The sequence below is a fragment of the Phocoena sinus genome, chromosome 15 (assembly GCF_008692025.1).
Source record: "Phocoena sinus isolate mPhoSin1 chromosome 15, mPhoSin1.pri, whole genome shotgun sequence".
Taxonomy (NCBI): Eukaryota; Metazoa; Chordata; class Mammalia; order Artiodactyla; family Phocoenidae; genus Phocoena; species Phocoena sinus.
The window spans coordinates 23,610,486-23,624,875 of NC_045777.1; the positions used below are offsets into that span (position 1 = coordinate 23,610,486).

Consider the following 14,390-nt stretch of genomic DNA (forward strand, 5'->3'; position numbering starts at 1 on the left):
AGGGCTTTCTCTAGCTGTGGCAAGCAGGGGCCACTCTTCATCGCGGTACGCGGGCCTCTCACTACCCTCTCATGCGGGCAGATAAAAGAGTACTTTAAATTTTAAGTTATATTTTATTGAATTTTTGTCATTTTTATTTTCAATCTAAAATAGTGTTTTGCGGGACTTCCCTGGCGCAGTGGTTAAGAATCCGCCTGCCAATGCAGGGGGCACGGGTTCGATCCCTGGTCCGGGAAGATTCCACATGTCGCAGAACAACTAAGCCCGTGCAGCACAACTACTGAGCCCACGAGCCACAACTACTGAAACCCGCACGCCTACAGCCCGTGCTCCACAAGAGAAGCCACTGCAACGAGAAGCCCACACACCGCAACAAAGAGTAGCCCCTGCTTGCCACAACGAGAGAAAGCCCATGCTCATCAACAAAGACCCAATGCAGCCAAAAATAAATGAATAAATAAATAAACAAATAAGTTTTGCAGGAGTTCCCTGGTGGCCTAGTAGTTAGGATTCCGGGCTTCACTGCCATGGCCCAGGTTCAGTCCCTGGTTGGGAGACAGATCCTGCAAGCCACATGGCACAGCCAAAAAATAAATAAAATAGTGTTTATTTATTTATTTATTTTTGGCTGCGTTGGGTCTTCGTTGCTCCGTTATTTCTCTAGTTGCGGTGAGTGGGGGCTACTCTTTATTATGGTGCGCGGGCTTCTCGTTGCGGTGGCTTCTCTTGTTGCGGAGCACAGGCTCTAGGCGCGGGCTTCAGTGGTTGCGGCACACGCGCTCGTAGTTCTGGCTTGCGGGCTCTAGAGCACAGGTTCAGTAGTTGCGGCACACGGGCTTAGTTGCTCCGCAGCATGTGGCATCTTCCCAGACCGGGGCTCAAACCCGTGTCCCCTGCATTGGCAGGCAGATTCTTAGCCACTGAGCCACCAGGGAAGCCCCTTGCACAATCCTTCTGTTCATCGGATGGACAGGGGGACAAATAAGTGGCTGGTGATGTAACCCTGCAACGGCTCATCTTTTAATGACTAACCATTTACAAATTTATGCAAATTCCTTTTGGATATGTCACTACAATGACACTGACATTATGGCCAATAGACAGGCAAGTATTTGAAACAAATGCCAAATTCAATCTCTAAATAGATTTATTAGAAAATCAAGCACAAAGTGGGGGTGGGCGGAGGGGCATGATTTGATCTGCTCAAATCAGGCAAAAGTCATATGGGTGGCAAAATTACCTCCATCAGTATGAAATGGGATTGAGTTTCTCATTGTTATGGAAACTTAAGGCGGGGCGGGGTGGGGGGTGGAGGGGGGGTAGCTCATTGTGCCCTCAGTGGCTCAAGAATTGCTGGAATCTGTCTGGGAAACCATGTAAACACAGTGTTTGGTCCAGGTCAGAAACTCTGGCCCATCAGGAACCTTGGTCCGCTAAGATAATATCTGAATTCTCTTGGAATGTTAAACTCAAAAATAGTAAAACCCTTCTGTGTCCTTTTTATACAGGTAAGTTTAAAGTCTTAAAACTTTCATATTAAGGTTAAGAATAGTTTGTATGTATCTGTATTTAAATTGTAATGTTTAGGGCTTCCCTGGTGGCGCAGTGGTTGAGAGTCCGCCTGCCGATGCAGGGGACACGGGTTCGTGCCCCGGTCCGGGAGGATCCCACATGCCGCGGAGGGGCTGGGCCAGTGAGCCATGGCTGCTGAGCCCGCGCGTCCGGAGCCTGTACTCCGCAGCGGGAGGGGCCACAACGGTGAGAGGCCCGTGTACCGCAAAAAAAAAAAAAAAAAATTGTAATGTTTAGGAGCTTCCCTGGTGGCGCAGTGGTTAGGAATCCACCTGCCAATGCAGGGAACACGGGTTCGATCCCTGGTCTTGGAAGATCCCACATGTCGCGGAGCAGCTAAGCCCGTGTGCCACAACTGCTGAGCCTGCACTCTAGAGCCCATGCTCTGCAGCAAGAGTAGCCACCGCAATGAAGAGTAGCCACCACAGTGAAGAGTAGCCCCTGCTCACCGCAACTAGAGAAAGCCCGCACACAGCAACGAAGACCCAACGCAGCCAAAAATAAATAAATAAATTTTTAAAAAATTGTAATGTTTAAGGGAACTTGGCATACTAGAAATTCAAATAAAAAATGTGTGATTGAGTAATTGACTTGAGATTTGTGATTTTAATTGGAAAGGTATGAGACTACATTAGAATACTTCAAGAAGTTTTAAAACTCACTTTATTTGTGATTTTAATTTTTTAGATTTAGAAGAATTGTTTACATACTTCAGAAAGTTTTAAAATACTAAAAAATAATACATCATGTTAAATTGATAGCATACTAAATTTGAAGAAACTTGCCTAACATAAATGGGACTGAGTTTTTGAAGGGAGTTTAGTCCATTCAACTGGAATTTAACTCAATATTAACAGAAAAAGTGAAGATGATTCTAAAATTTTATTTAGTTAGATTCATAAATAAAACAAATTTTCTAAGTCAGTCTTAAAGACTCAAGGAAAACTGGATAAAATGCACTTACTATAGAAGTTGAATATTAGTTTTTAAAATGCAAGTGTGAAAAATAGCATCCCCAGTCCATAAAAATCATACGTGGACATTAAAAAACTCACACTGGCAAAATATATTTAATTTTCAGCCAAATTCTCTAAATTATCTGTTACCTCCTTTATCCCTGGTGCTTAGTCATGCTGTGGTCTCCTCTTCATAAGTTTTAAGATAGAACGATATTCTTGGTGCTGGTGATGATTTAACCCAATGACCTTCACTGCAAATGACTCGAGAACAAAATGACGAAAGGGCAATGAGTCCATGAGCCAGACAGAGCGAGAGAGGTTTTGCAAAGAGAATGAAAAGTATATTATGTTTTTAATATTTTCTTTTAAATATATAAAAATACTTTTGTTTTAGAGACTGAGTTTTCCAGCAGATGTTTCTTGATTGTGTGCTCACTTGCCAGGTTCACTCTGATATTCCTGGAACAGAAAACAATTTAAGGGATATTCAATACTCAAGTGACTTAGAGCTTAAATCCTTTCTCTTCTCAAATAAGAAGTCTAGAGGTTAAGGTCGAATTCTGTCATGTTCCCAAACAAAGAAAAAAATTAAGAAGGGGCTACCACCTATGCTTTAATATTGGCACAATTAACAAGTCACAACACTTAAAGGGAAAAGAGAGGCAAAGGCTAGTTTGTCTTTTCTGCTATATTATGCGTCAATATAATGTGGTGATTTTCAACATTTAAAAAATGGACTTTCCTGGTGGCGCAGTGGTTAAGAGTGTGCTCCCAATGCAGGGGGCCCGGGTTTGATCTCTGGCCCGGGAACTAGGTCCCACACGCATGCCGCAACTAAGGAGCCCACGTGCCTCAACTAAGAAGCTGGCAAGCTGCAACTAAGCAGCCCGCCTGCTGCAACTAAGACCCGATGCAACTAACTAACTAAATATTAAAAATAATAAAATAAAAAATAAAAAGAGGATCTGAGTTTTTAGGAAAAGAAATTAAGGGAATATTACTAATTATGCAAAATCTATTAACCCTCTTAAAGAAACACCTGGGTGGAAAGTTAATCAGAAATGGAAAGCCTCTCTATACTTTCCTCTAAATAATTTTGTTTAGAAATAACAGAAGTTAACTGTTTTGAGGATTAAATATTTGCCAGGCATTTTACAGCTATTACCTGATTCAATCCTCACTATACTATTAGGCTTTCATTCATTCACTCATTTATTACGTGTCCACCTGGCTGGGTATGCGGCTAAGCGCTGAGAATTCACTAGTGAGCATTATCGGCCTATGTCAAGATCAAGAAGTTAAGTAATTATACTATACTCTTCACAGGAGGAAAGGGAGGGTAGGCTCTGAGAGGTTAATTTACTTGCCCAAGGTCACACAGTGCTGAAGCAGTTACAAACTCCTTTCAAATCTTTGCCCTCAATCATTAAGCTGTCAACAGACTTCAAGATTTTCTCCCTTAAAAAAAAAAAAAAGATTTTCTTCCTCAAGATTTGTTGCTTTTAAGTTATCTTCCCAAATTCTTTCAAGCATTTTTGTCTTAGAATTAAAAGTCTTAGAGTCAATGATCTCTCTGCCCTCCTCTTTTTCACCGTGTAGACCAAAGAACAAGCGGTGAATGTACGCTCTAACTGCCAGGCATCTGGGAGACTTCAGGGGCGAGAAGCCAAGTTCCAGAGGGATGGGGGACATTTTTGAAGAAACAATAGCAACCCCGACACAAGGCCAGACTATAAATTCGAGGGTCACAAAGCTGGTCCACTGCCAAGAGAAGCAGTGTTTTTTCACCTTCACTTTGCCTTTTTCCACTACTTCCAAGGCTGTTTTGAAGCTCGACATTCGCCGCAGTGCCTAGTCCACTGGCTCCACAAGGCCGAGAAATCTAATTTTTTATTCTATACCCTTGGCTCCCTACGCCTGTACGTCTCTTTTCGACTTCTCTCTCACATGCTTTTCACTCCATCTTCACCCCGGCGGATAATCTATACATGAGCGTTTTCGTTTTATTCTATCGCCTCATGGACTAGGTTGCTTTATGGCGACCTTGACAGACATCAAGATGTGAGGCTCGCGGGAGGGGCGGAAAGCCGTCAACGCTGAGGGAGAAAACGTCTGATAGTCGCTGGGAGGTGCCACGAGGGGGCGGTGACCACCATGCTCCACTCAACGGTGAGTTTTCTAGAAGATTGACAGGAAACGTACCAACCGTCTTTGCGCTAGCAACTTGAGCGATCTCGCGAGATGTGGACGCCAATCTGGAGGGGGGAGTCAAAAGCGCCTCTCTGAGTGGGGGATGGGAATATCCGTGGCGCAATCATTGCGCGAGATTAGGCCACGGTCGCTGGGCCCTATGCCTAGATCTCGCGACATTTCCGATGCTCCGGACTGAAACTAAGAGCAGCTTCTCGCGAGAGCCCGTGCTGAGGGCTCTGTGAGGCCCCGTGTGTTTGTGTGTGTGTATCTCTGTTGGTGAATGTTAGTACGGGGAAGCCGCGGCCGCCATTTCACAGAGCTTGCCGACGCTGTCGCCGGGGTGGATCCTCCGCTGCCGAAGCCGCCTTCCTGAACTCCCGCGCGGGCTCCTCTAATCCCATTGTTTCTTTTAGATTCTCTTGGGCCTATCCGCCCTCGGAGCCCGAAATTTGGGCTGGGTGGTACTGCGGCCTGGGCCTAGCGGCTTAACAGTAGCAACAGCGGCGGCAGTAGCAACCCCCCCTTTCCGAATACGAGCACCGCTGGGGCCCCGAAAGCCCGCACAGGTAAGGAGGCGTCGCGAACCCCCGTATTTGCATGGTTTTTCTGAGGTGTGGTTCTTTTCTGGGTTGAGGGGCACTCCTTAGGCGGTCTTAAGCGACGGGGTGGGGGGGGCAGGTTTTCGAGAAATGGGCTTCATTTCGAAGACCGCGCCCTTCTTTTTCGGTCGGGTAGATTTCAGGGTTTTCGGGTGGCGTGGGCTCCAGAGAGGCCTCGGGTAGATGGCGACCTGTCCCTTCGAGGCCTGCGACGACCGCGACCTCCCAACATGGCGCCAGCCGAATGCTGTCTTGGCACCGAACTCCTCCCAACCGAGGGAGTTTCCCTTTGCCCCTAAAATGGCAGCGCGGGTTTTTGCGCGGAAAGAGGAGCTTTCGTTCGATGCTCTCGGGTTGTTTTTTGAGTCATTACAGGCTTTTTTAAAATCGGATACTTAATCTGCTTTAGCGTGTTCGGTCTTGGGGACATTTCAGGTTTAATTGTCAAGCCTACTAAAGTGCGTCGTCCCACCTTAGTCGTTTTGTGGGGCGTCTCGGAAGTTTTGGAATATGTCCGGTAAAAAGGAAATTTAGCAAAATTTAAAATTGTTTACTCATTGAATTTTTCATTCTTATTCTTTATCTAGGCGTTCAGAGAAAATGGCAGACGATATTGATATTGAAGCAATGCTTGAGGCTCCTTACAAGAAGGTGAGAAAAAACAAGTCGGTGAGGTTTATCTATTTCTTAATTTAGCATTATTCACGAAACTACTGCTGAAATGTAAACTAACCTCCCCGGAGCCCTCTTGATTTATCTTATCAGAGATGCATTAAGTGTAACTTACAAAAGTAAATATATGCTATTGATGTAATAATATTGTGCAGTAGTTTCACTTCAGCGTGATGAATAAATGCCCATCTATCTCTCTTTGTAGACTTGCCTAACGATATCTCACCTCTACTCCCATGAATTCACCTTTGATTCCAGTGTGAACTGTCAATCATAAGGTAGTAATTGAGTGACTTATCGCTGTACCGTGGTCCCCTAGGTAAAATGACTCAACTAAGAATTACCAGCTCCAGTTTGGTATAGCAAAAAGGTGAATGTAGTGGTTTGGGAAAGCAGCAGGGGTCCAAGAATAACACAGCATAACCAGTCTGTGGCAAGCAAATCTTTAAATAAGACAAGTCTTACAAGAAGAAATGGGTGAGATTTAAAAATTTATCCTATACATGAGACTGGTAATAGTCAATATTAAAACAGGCAGGTGATGATCTGCTCAGTTAAAAATTAATAAAATTCTTGGATCCCTGAATAAAAAAAAATTCTTAAAGCAAAAGAGGCAATATCACAACTTGAGTCACTTGATGACTGTTTTAACTGTTCTCCATATTGTTTTATTTTTACTTAGTCCCTGTCATATTTCACACATAAAACTACAAAGGAGTTATTTTGACTAATAATACAGTCTTTGACCCATTTCAGTATCACAGTAAAAGTGTCTTTTCATTCTTTCACCAGTTGGTGGTGAAAATAGCAGTATGCATGCGTTATCACTGATGTCACAAACTGTAAGCTTTGTAAATTAGCACTTATACTCCTATAACTGATGTGATCAAACTTTAAAATAAACATTGCGCTAAACCTTTTAAAAATAATACATTTGTTTTGGAGTGTATAGCTCGACCATGTGGTACCAATTTGGATGAATTCTTTAAAGCTTTGAATAGTGTATGTAGTTTTGTAATGCTTAGACTCTTGAAGCGCTACTTTCTATTTTAATGTTAAGATTCTGTCTTAGTTTAACATGGATGTAATTCCATGTAAACAGGTATGGAAGTAGGACTGGTCGATTATTAATTGACTTTCTTGGGTTCTTGGGAGTCAACATTACTAAAGCAGTGTGAATCCCTGTTTGCTTCAGGGCGAGATGTGTGACAGAGGTGGCATCAAGCTCTTACAGTCCCAACCCTCCAACGGAAATGGGCGAAGATCTCAGGAATGGCATCGGTCACAGGAAATCGATAGTGGCTGGCTGCTAGCATGGCCACATGGGGCTTAGGCAGAAATAGAGCCATGGTACTGACCAAAGGGGCCATAGCACATGGAATAAAACTCAAAACAGGACTTCATTCATGTTTTATAGAAATTCTATTTAACCACTTCAACACTGTAAATCTGGATAACTTACTATCTATGTAAGAAAATAAAATTTGACGTGTTAATATGCATTTTTATTTTTGTATCTTGATGACTTAATTTGTAAGCAACAAAGTGGTTAAACACATATCCATCTAAATTTTTTTATAGCCTTCCATGTTAAACTATAAATAAGTAATTAGTTTTAAAATTGTTTTGTATTTTCTTATTCCTATTCCCTTTACCCTTTGACAACTTGAAATGTTACCACTTCGTCCTCATGATGTTCTTCTATCAACCCTGCTTAGGATGAGAACAAGTTGAGCAGTGCCAACGGCCATGAAGAACGTAGCAAAAAGTAAGTTTTAAGAAGGGACCTGGGTTGGGGGGAGCTATATGTGATTGATTTTTTAAGTTGTATTCCTGTGGCTAAAGCATCAAACCCAAGGTTCTCTCCTGAAGGGTTTCTTTGCCCTTTTTAGAAAAGTAGGTTCTTTACTTTCTGGGATGAGACACTATTCGAGGATGTAAAACTATGGACTCTTTCCTTAATTTCAGGAATTGGTGTCAGGAACTTTTTGGACACCTTCCCCTCCAAGTCCATCCATGACAATCTGCATAAGAGTTCTAGTGTTAGAGCTTGTCTTTTGTCTTAAATTTATTAACTTTGGTTTAATATTATTTTATCAATGTTATCAGTAAAACTGTTATATCCACTGAAGATGGTTAGAAAGAAGAAGGTAATAACCAGGCTGTGGAGAAGTATTGTTTGTCCTAAATTACTGAAGGAGTCAGAGCTGTGAATTATTTATGCTCCTCGATGCTCCTAAAGGTTCTTTTTGTAGTAATGTTATAGCACACTTAAGTACTTCTTAATGTTCCTCTTACATGGCTTTCGTCCTCTTAAGCTTTTTAAACTCTGACAGACTTAATAGTGAGAATGGAGTTTCAAAAAGCTATGAATATTTATGTGTGTCATTTAGGTTAAAGAAGTAACCCTTAATAGGAACTCTGATACAGACTAGTACAGAGTATGGTATACAAGAAGTCTAAATAGATGCGCTTTATAAAATTTGATCCTGTTCTTGGAGTTTTCCTTCAGCTCTAAAATCATTGAGTCTTAACATCACATGGTCTGTATTATAAGCATTAAGACATTTTATTAGCCTTCGTGATGTCATATTCAAGCCTTCTGTCATGTTCATGACCGCATAATGCATAATGAAAAGTGATGTAGAATAAGCCACTTATTTGGTTCTTTTGGTGCTTCCTTCTAAGAGCTCTAAGTGCTTCATAATATACTACCTCAATATTCTCACAAGTTTGTAAGGTAGGTTAATATAATTCTATAAAATAGATGACATAGACTGGATTGTCCAGGTTTTGCTACACCGATATTCTTACCCCTAGAATATTGTAATGGATCAAAATGATGCAATTTGTAGGACATGTCCTATATTTTTTCTGTTTGGGTGGGAGTCTTATAGCTCCTCACTAATCATGTTAGGGGTATTGGGTTGGGTTTAGTCTTGAATTGTTATGATTTGAGGCAGTCAACCAATCTTTGCGTGGTGTAATGTCCTCTGATTTTAGACCTTTTACCAAAGTAAGTTTCCTAATTAATCGTTGTGATTTGCAATTCTGTAATCAAAAGAAAACCCAGGAAGGGGTAACCATATAAATTGAAATTATCCAATCTCTAGATATCAGGCCAAGTGGATGGATAAAGATCTCACTCTAAGTGCCAAAAGAATGAGGACCTACACCATAGGGCACATGCCTTCTTTGTTGTACCATTCTTACATGTCATTTCTTGCTACTAATACCATCTCCAGTTTATATTTGTTAATCATCCTACAACTAAGCTCATTAAGACTACCAGTCTTTTACAAGGAAATTTAGCATTAAGCTCTCAATGACTGGTGCTTACTTAGTGGTGTTTATATGTATAATGTAAAGAGTCCAATGGGACTAAATTGAACGGACAATTTAATTGGCCATAGGATTCTTTGTTTAAGGGAAGAACCTTTTCAAAATTACAGCTATCATCTAGTTTCTTTTTAAATGTACATATTATTTCTCTGTCAGACTTCTCATTCTCCTCATTCTCAGTTAAAGCTGATTAAATAAATGACTCCCTTGGTCAGTCAGTAAACTGTTCACCCATTTTTTTTCTGAAGGGAAGTAATCTTTCAAATTAATTTGAAAGTTATCTAGAAAAAAATTTTTGTATTTAGGCATAAATTATGAAACAAGCAGAATGTTCTTGTGTATTAGTTTTTAGTGTAAATTAGGTCTCTTAACCAAAGGAACGTGCCATGTGCATTTTTCATCCTAAAACTTCATTGTTTTTTAAAAGCCGTTGAGTATTGGGATATAGTTTTAAGGTAGTAAGAAAATGCACATTATGAGAAATTGAGAGTTGACTAGTAAATGTTTTCTTTTAAAAAATAGTAATTCTCAGTACATACATTCAATTGATTTCAGGTAATAGTAAAAGGAACTAAGTTTAATATTAACGCAAATTGGTTGTCTATTAGTCTTCTTTCTGAAAAGCTATACTCCTGAGGTTGGCAAGACCTCAAAGTATGCCTTCTAAGTACCCGAGCTTGCCTTCATGGGAGTATTATTTGTTAGTATAACCAGTTTTGCAAAGTCACAACCAGCATCCATTCAGTTAAGCTCTTTTGGAATTTCTCAAAAAAGGATAAAAAACAATAAATGACACAGTTGAAATATATTGGCTACTGTGCTGTGGATTATCTATAAATTTTGGAATAAATGACTTTTCTATTTTTTTTCTTATTTTCCAGAGTACTTTGCATTTAAAATTTAGATCTTCTTACATGGAAGAGGTCAAATCCAGTTATAGCAAAACACCTTTACAGCAGAGGCCATATAACCAAAAAGTCCAAAGGCCCAGCCCAGTGGACCATTTACTTCAATGATGTTCAGTACAAAATTCCACTGCCACTAAAGACTTTGGAAAGTCCCTTTTAAGTTGTAACAGGATTTGACTATTAGTGTGGATTTTGATAACCCTTCTTTAGTTAACTTAATAAATGTTCTTTGAAGCTTCATCTTGTTACAGAGAAGTACACTGCTTTCTTGCACCCTTAAATTTTTGTCTGGGCTTTATAAAGAGGATTATATTTCTGAATGTCTTAGTATGTTGCTGTCTTTTTACCCGTCAGGGGTTGCCTTCAGATGTGGGTGGGGACTCATTTATAAAAAGTCCTAGGAAGACCTTAAGTTGAAATTAGCTCTCCAATTTTCGAGTCCTTTCCTTTGGCGCAATAAATTTTGGGCCTAAAAAGAGGTAATTTGGGAGGTTGGCTGCCTCTCTGCAATGGGCCATTATAAGCAGAGCAAAACTTTATTTGTCCTTTTTGTGGGGGATGGAGTTTTTACTTTGTCCCCTATTGATAATATTTAGGATTTTTGACTATAGCTATCTCAGAATTCTTTACTCTAAGAGATAGTTTCAGGTTTTTAGGCAACAAAGTTGGAATGTTATCTGTTGCCCTTCTGGGCATTGCTTTGATGACTTCTGTATAAGTAATGAGTGTAGCCTAATTTTCTGTCATGTGCTACCTAGCATATACATTTCTGACAGTCAGGTGGATTATCTTGAAATTTTAGACAAAGTTTCTGCCTCCTTGGAAAGCTCTACATCTCCTTGTGATTGGAGTGTGGGTTTCAAGATTCCAGAAGGTGGGTGTCTTCATTTTCTATTTTCAATGCACTCTAAGATGACCTGCTTACAGGTTCTCTGAGGCAGACTTCAATTGCTCTTGTGCTGACTTTGCTTTGATAAGGACTAAACAGTTAATTCAATTTCCAAATGATGTAGTTGTCAAAATGTTTCATAATCTTTTAGCCACTACAAAATGACATTTAAGTGGATAAGTTTAATTTGAAATGTCTTTCAATTTATACTGAAATATCTGAAGGCACCTCTAAAATTTGGGTGATGACAGAGGTACAGATTATAAAAATTATGGAATGAGTGGGTGGTATGCTGTGAGGAATACAGAAATGAACAGGAAGATACACGACTGACTGGCTTTTTTACCTTTCAGAGCTTGAGAATTTATAAAGATTTATAAAGGTGTTGATTCTTCCTTTTGGTTGTACCCCACAGGCTTGTATAAACTGGCATAAAAATGGCATATTTCAATATCTGGTGTACTCATTGTAACTTGAAAAAGAAAGTATCTGAAGTGGTCACATTGAAGTCTGGGAGTGTCAGGTTGCATTTTACCGCATTAGTTTTATTGTCCTTTGTCATTATTTGTAATAATTTTGCCCATAAAAATCGAAATAAAAAAAAAACAAAAAACGAAATAGTGATGCCTGTATGGCCCTTTGAAAGTATATAATCATATGTGCAAATTGGGTCAAAATTGGCTTACTTAAGAGAAATGTGTGTATTTAATGGCAACTTTTTTATATGATCCAACACTAATACTTAAAGTATTCTATTGTAACTTTGATTCTATTACTGTATGTTTTGGATTACAGTTATACTTAGTTGGCCAGATATGATAGAACTTTTAAATAAAGTTCACGAGACTTCCCTGGTACTCCAGTGGTATGTGACTCTGTGCTGCCACTGCAGGGGGCATGGGGTTCGATCCTTGGTCAGGGTTAAGATATATCCTGCATGCTGTGCAGCATGGCCAAAAAAAAAAAAAAATTAAAAGTTCAGGTTTTGATTTATACCTACCAATAAGTTCTCTCCTTGTTAAAGCTTTAGCTGACTCTCACGAAAGGTCATTATAGTCCCTCTCACTCAAATGATTCATTGTCAACTGGCCGCTGATTTTCAGTAGTAGAAGGCAAAGGTGGGGTGTTGTTTGCCTTACCTAGGAATTATTTTTCCATAAGTGATTATTATGTATCATTGTATGATAGTAAAAATAGCAAAATATATCTAAACATAAAAAGAAGTATATTTTTTGCATATTCTTAAATCAGCAAGATAATGGTGATTTTTTTCTTCTCAGGAGGAAAAAAAGCAAGAGCAGAAGTCGTAGTCATGAACGAAAAAGAAGCAAAAGTAAGGAACGGAAGCGAAGTAGAGATAGAGAAAGGAAAAAGAGCAAAAGCCGTGAAAGGAAGCGGAGTAGAAGCAAAGAAAGGAGACGGAGCCGTTCAAGAAGTCGAGATCGCAGATTCAGAGGCCGTTACAGAAGTCCTTAGTATGTAACTATAATTATGATCATATTGGTTTGAGAGATTTTTCTGGGTATACAGATAGCAGCGTAACTGGAGTGACTTGAATTGTGGAATTTTATTTTTCTATATGATGAGTTAAAAAGTATTAAATAAGGATTTTGGCATTGAAAAGTCCAGTAGAAATGCATTGTGTGGACAGATACATGTTTGTTTTACTAGGCATGCAGAACATTTTCTGTTACTCCATCTAAAAATATTGCTGTGTGCCAATTCAAACTAAAGCACTAAAGTGCTTTTAAAAAAAAGATTTGATATTGTGCCAAATATGTGAAAGCTTAAAGGTTTGTGAGCTATCACAGTATCCTTTACTGAACATAAAATTTTTAAAGCTCGGATACAAATTACAAATATGTATAGTCAGTCAAATACATAGTTAACAATCTTGTCTGTGTGGCTGTTTTCAGCTGAAATGACAGACCAGTTGTGAATTTAGTGCATGCTTCTTGATAATGATCACACATCTTTGTATTTAAGGTATTTTAATAGTAAGAACGCACTAAAACTGCTTTTGAAGGTTGAATCACTATGGAAATTCTGATGTGGTTAAACATGTTGGAAATGTTTTCGTTAATAGTAATTTTTAAAAAGCTAAGATGTATTAATGACTTTGGAAAGAGCCTTCTTGCAGCTCTTTAAGCAGTTCAGTCTAACAATCCCTAGTGATTTATGATGTTCTTTCCTGTTAGTAAATATACTGTTGTAAACTGTGGGATACGTTAAAATTAACAGTTTTAACGTTAAAACTTGAATGGTTTAAGATTGAATTCAAAGACAACAGTCCTGAATCAGAGCCTTGGCTCTTTAAATTGGTTAAACACTCTAAGAAACATTCTTAAGGTTTAGTTTTCTCATCTTTTAAGAAGGAGGTAACCACTGACAGGCTATTGAGTCTTGAATGAGAAGAGAATGTAAATTAGAGCACCCACAATACTGTTACTGATGAAATGTTTTGTTATTATTTGAAGCCAATAAAGTTAGTAATACTTGGAGTTCTGATTCAGGTTTTTCAATAAAAAGGATTCCACTCCTTGTTCTCTAAGGTCCTCTTAGCTGATTATTTTATAAACTTTTTAACAGCTTAAAAAGGACCACAATGTTATTTTACGTCTGAGTGCTTTATTAGAAAATACTTTGCTTTTTGTCCAATTGATCAAAATTTACTGCATTCTTTTTTACCAGAATGAACTAAATAGGGGGGAAGGATTGCTTTAATAAATTCTGAATATTATTATCTCTGATCAGTGATGAATACTTGAAGTCAGCCTGTGATTCTGGTCTGACTTAAACTCACTTGGTTCTTATGTTTGGTTTCAGGTGATTTTTAACTACCAAGGCAGTAACTGAAACTTTTATAATTGAAGGGGAAAGGAAATAGCTTATAGACTCTTATTTATCCAGTAAATACATATTCTTAATGATCACTTTTAGTGTGCTTTGCAAAGGACCCATTTAATACAATTTTATTTGGAACTGCTTGGGTGTTATACGTGCACGTAGAGTCCATGAAAACAAATCCAAATGTGGATTGAAGACCGCTATATATTTTCATTTTGCTACTCATCTGGTAAAGGATAGCAGGATGAGCACTAAGGGACATCTGATCTGACCTTTTAACTTAGTTTGGTCGTTCAAAATAAAAGGGCCATAAACTACTGGGCCATTTTAGAATATTGTAGACTACAGAATAAAGCTTTTTAAAAAGTTACTTTTGTGATCTTTTTCGAAAATACTCCTTTAATATGTC

The 14,390-nt window shown here is 39.1% G+C and overlaps 1 protein-coding gene across 13 annotated transcripts in view; it reads left to right on the forward strand.

The window, feature by feature from the left end:
- The first annotated feature begins 4,929 nt into the window (after positions 1-4,929).
- The window catches only part of RBM39 (RNA binding motif protein 39), a 30,041-nt gene continuing 20,580 nt past the window's right edge, over positions 4,930-14,390 (forward strand). For 3 of the 13 annotated variants that reach the window (XM_032606485.1, XM_032606487.1, XM_032606488.1), the window contains exons 1-4: positions 4,982-5,290; positions 5,911-5,974; positions 7,714-7,763; positions 12,415-12,609. In XM_032606485.1, the coding sequence (XP_032462376.1) occupies positions 5,924-5,974; positions 7,714-7,763; positions 12,415-12,609 (296 nt within the window). In that variant the 5' untranslated portion in view covers positions 4,982-5,290; positions 5,911-5,923. Of the gene's footprint in view, positions 5,291-5,910; positions 5,975-6,200; positions 12,610-14,390 lie in introns of all 13 variants that reach the window. The other 10 variants (XM_032606490.1, XM_032606496.1, XM_032606486.1 and 7 more) reach the window with 8 other exon arrangements.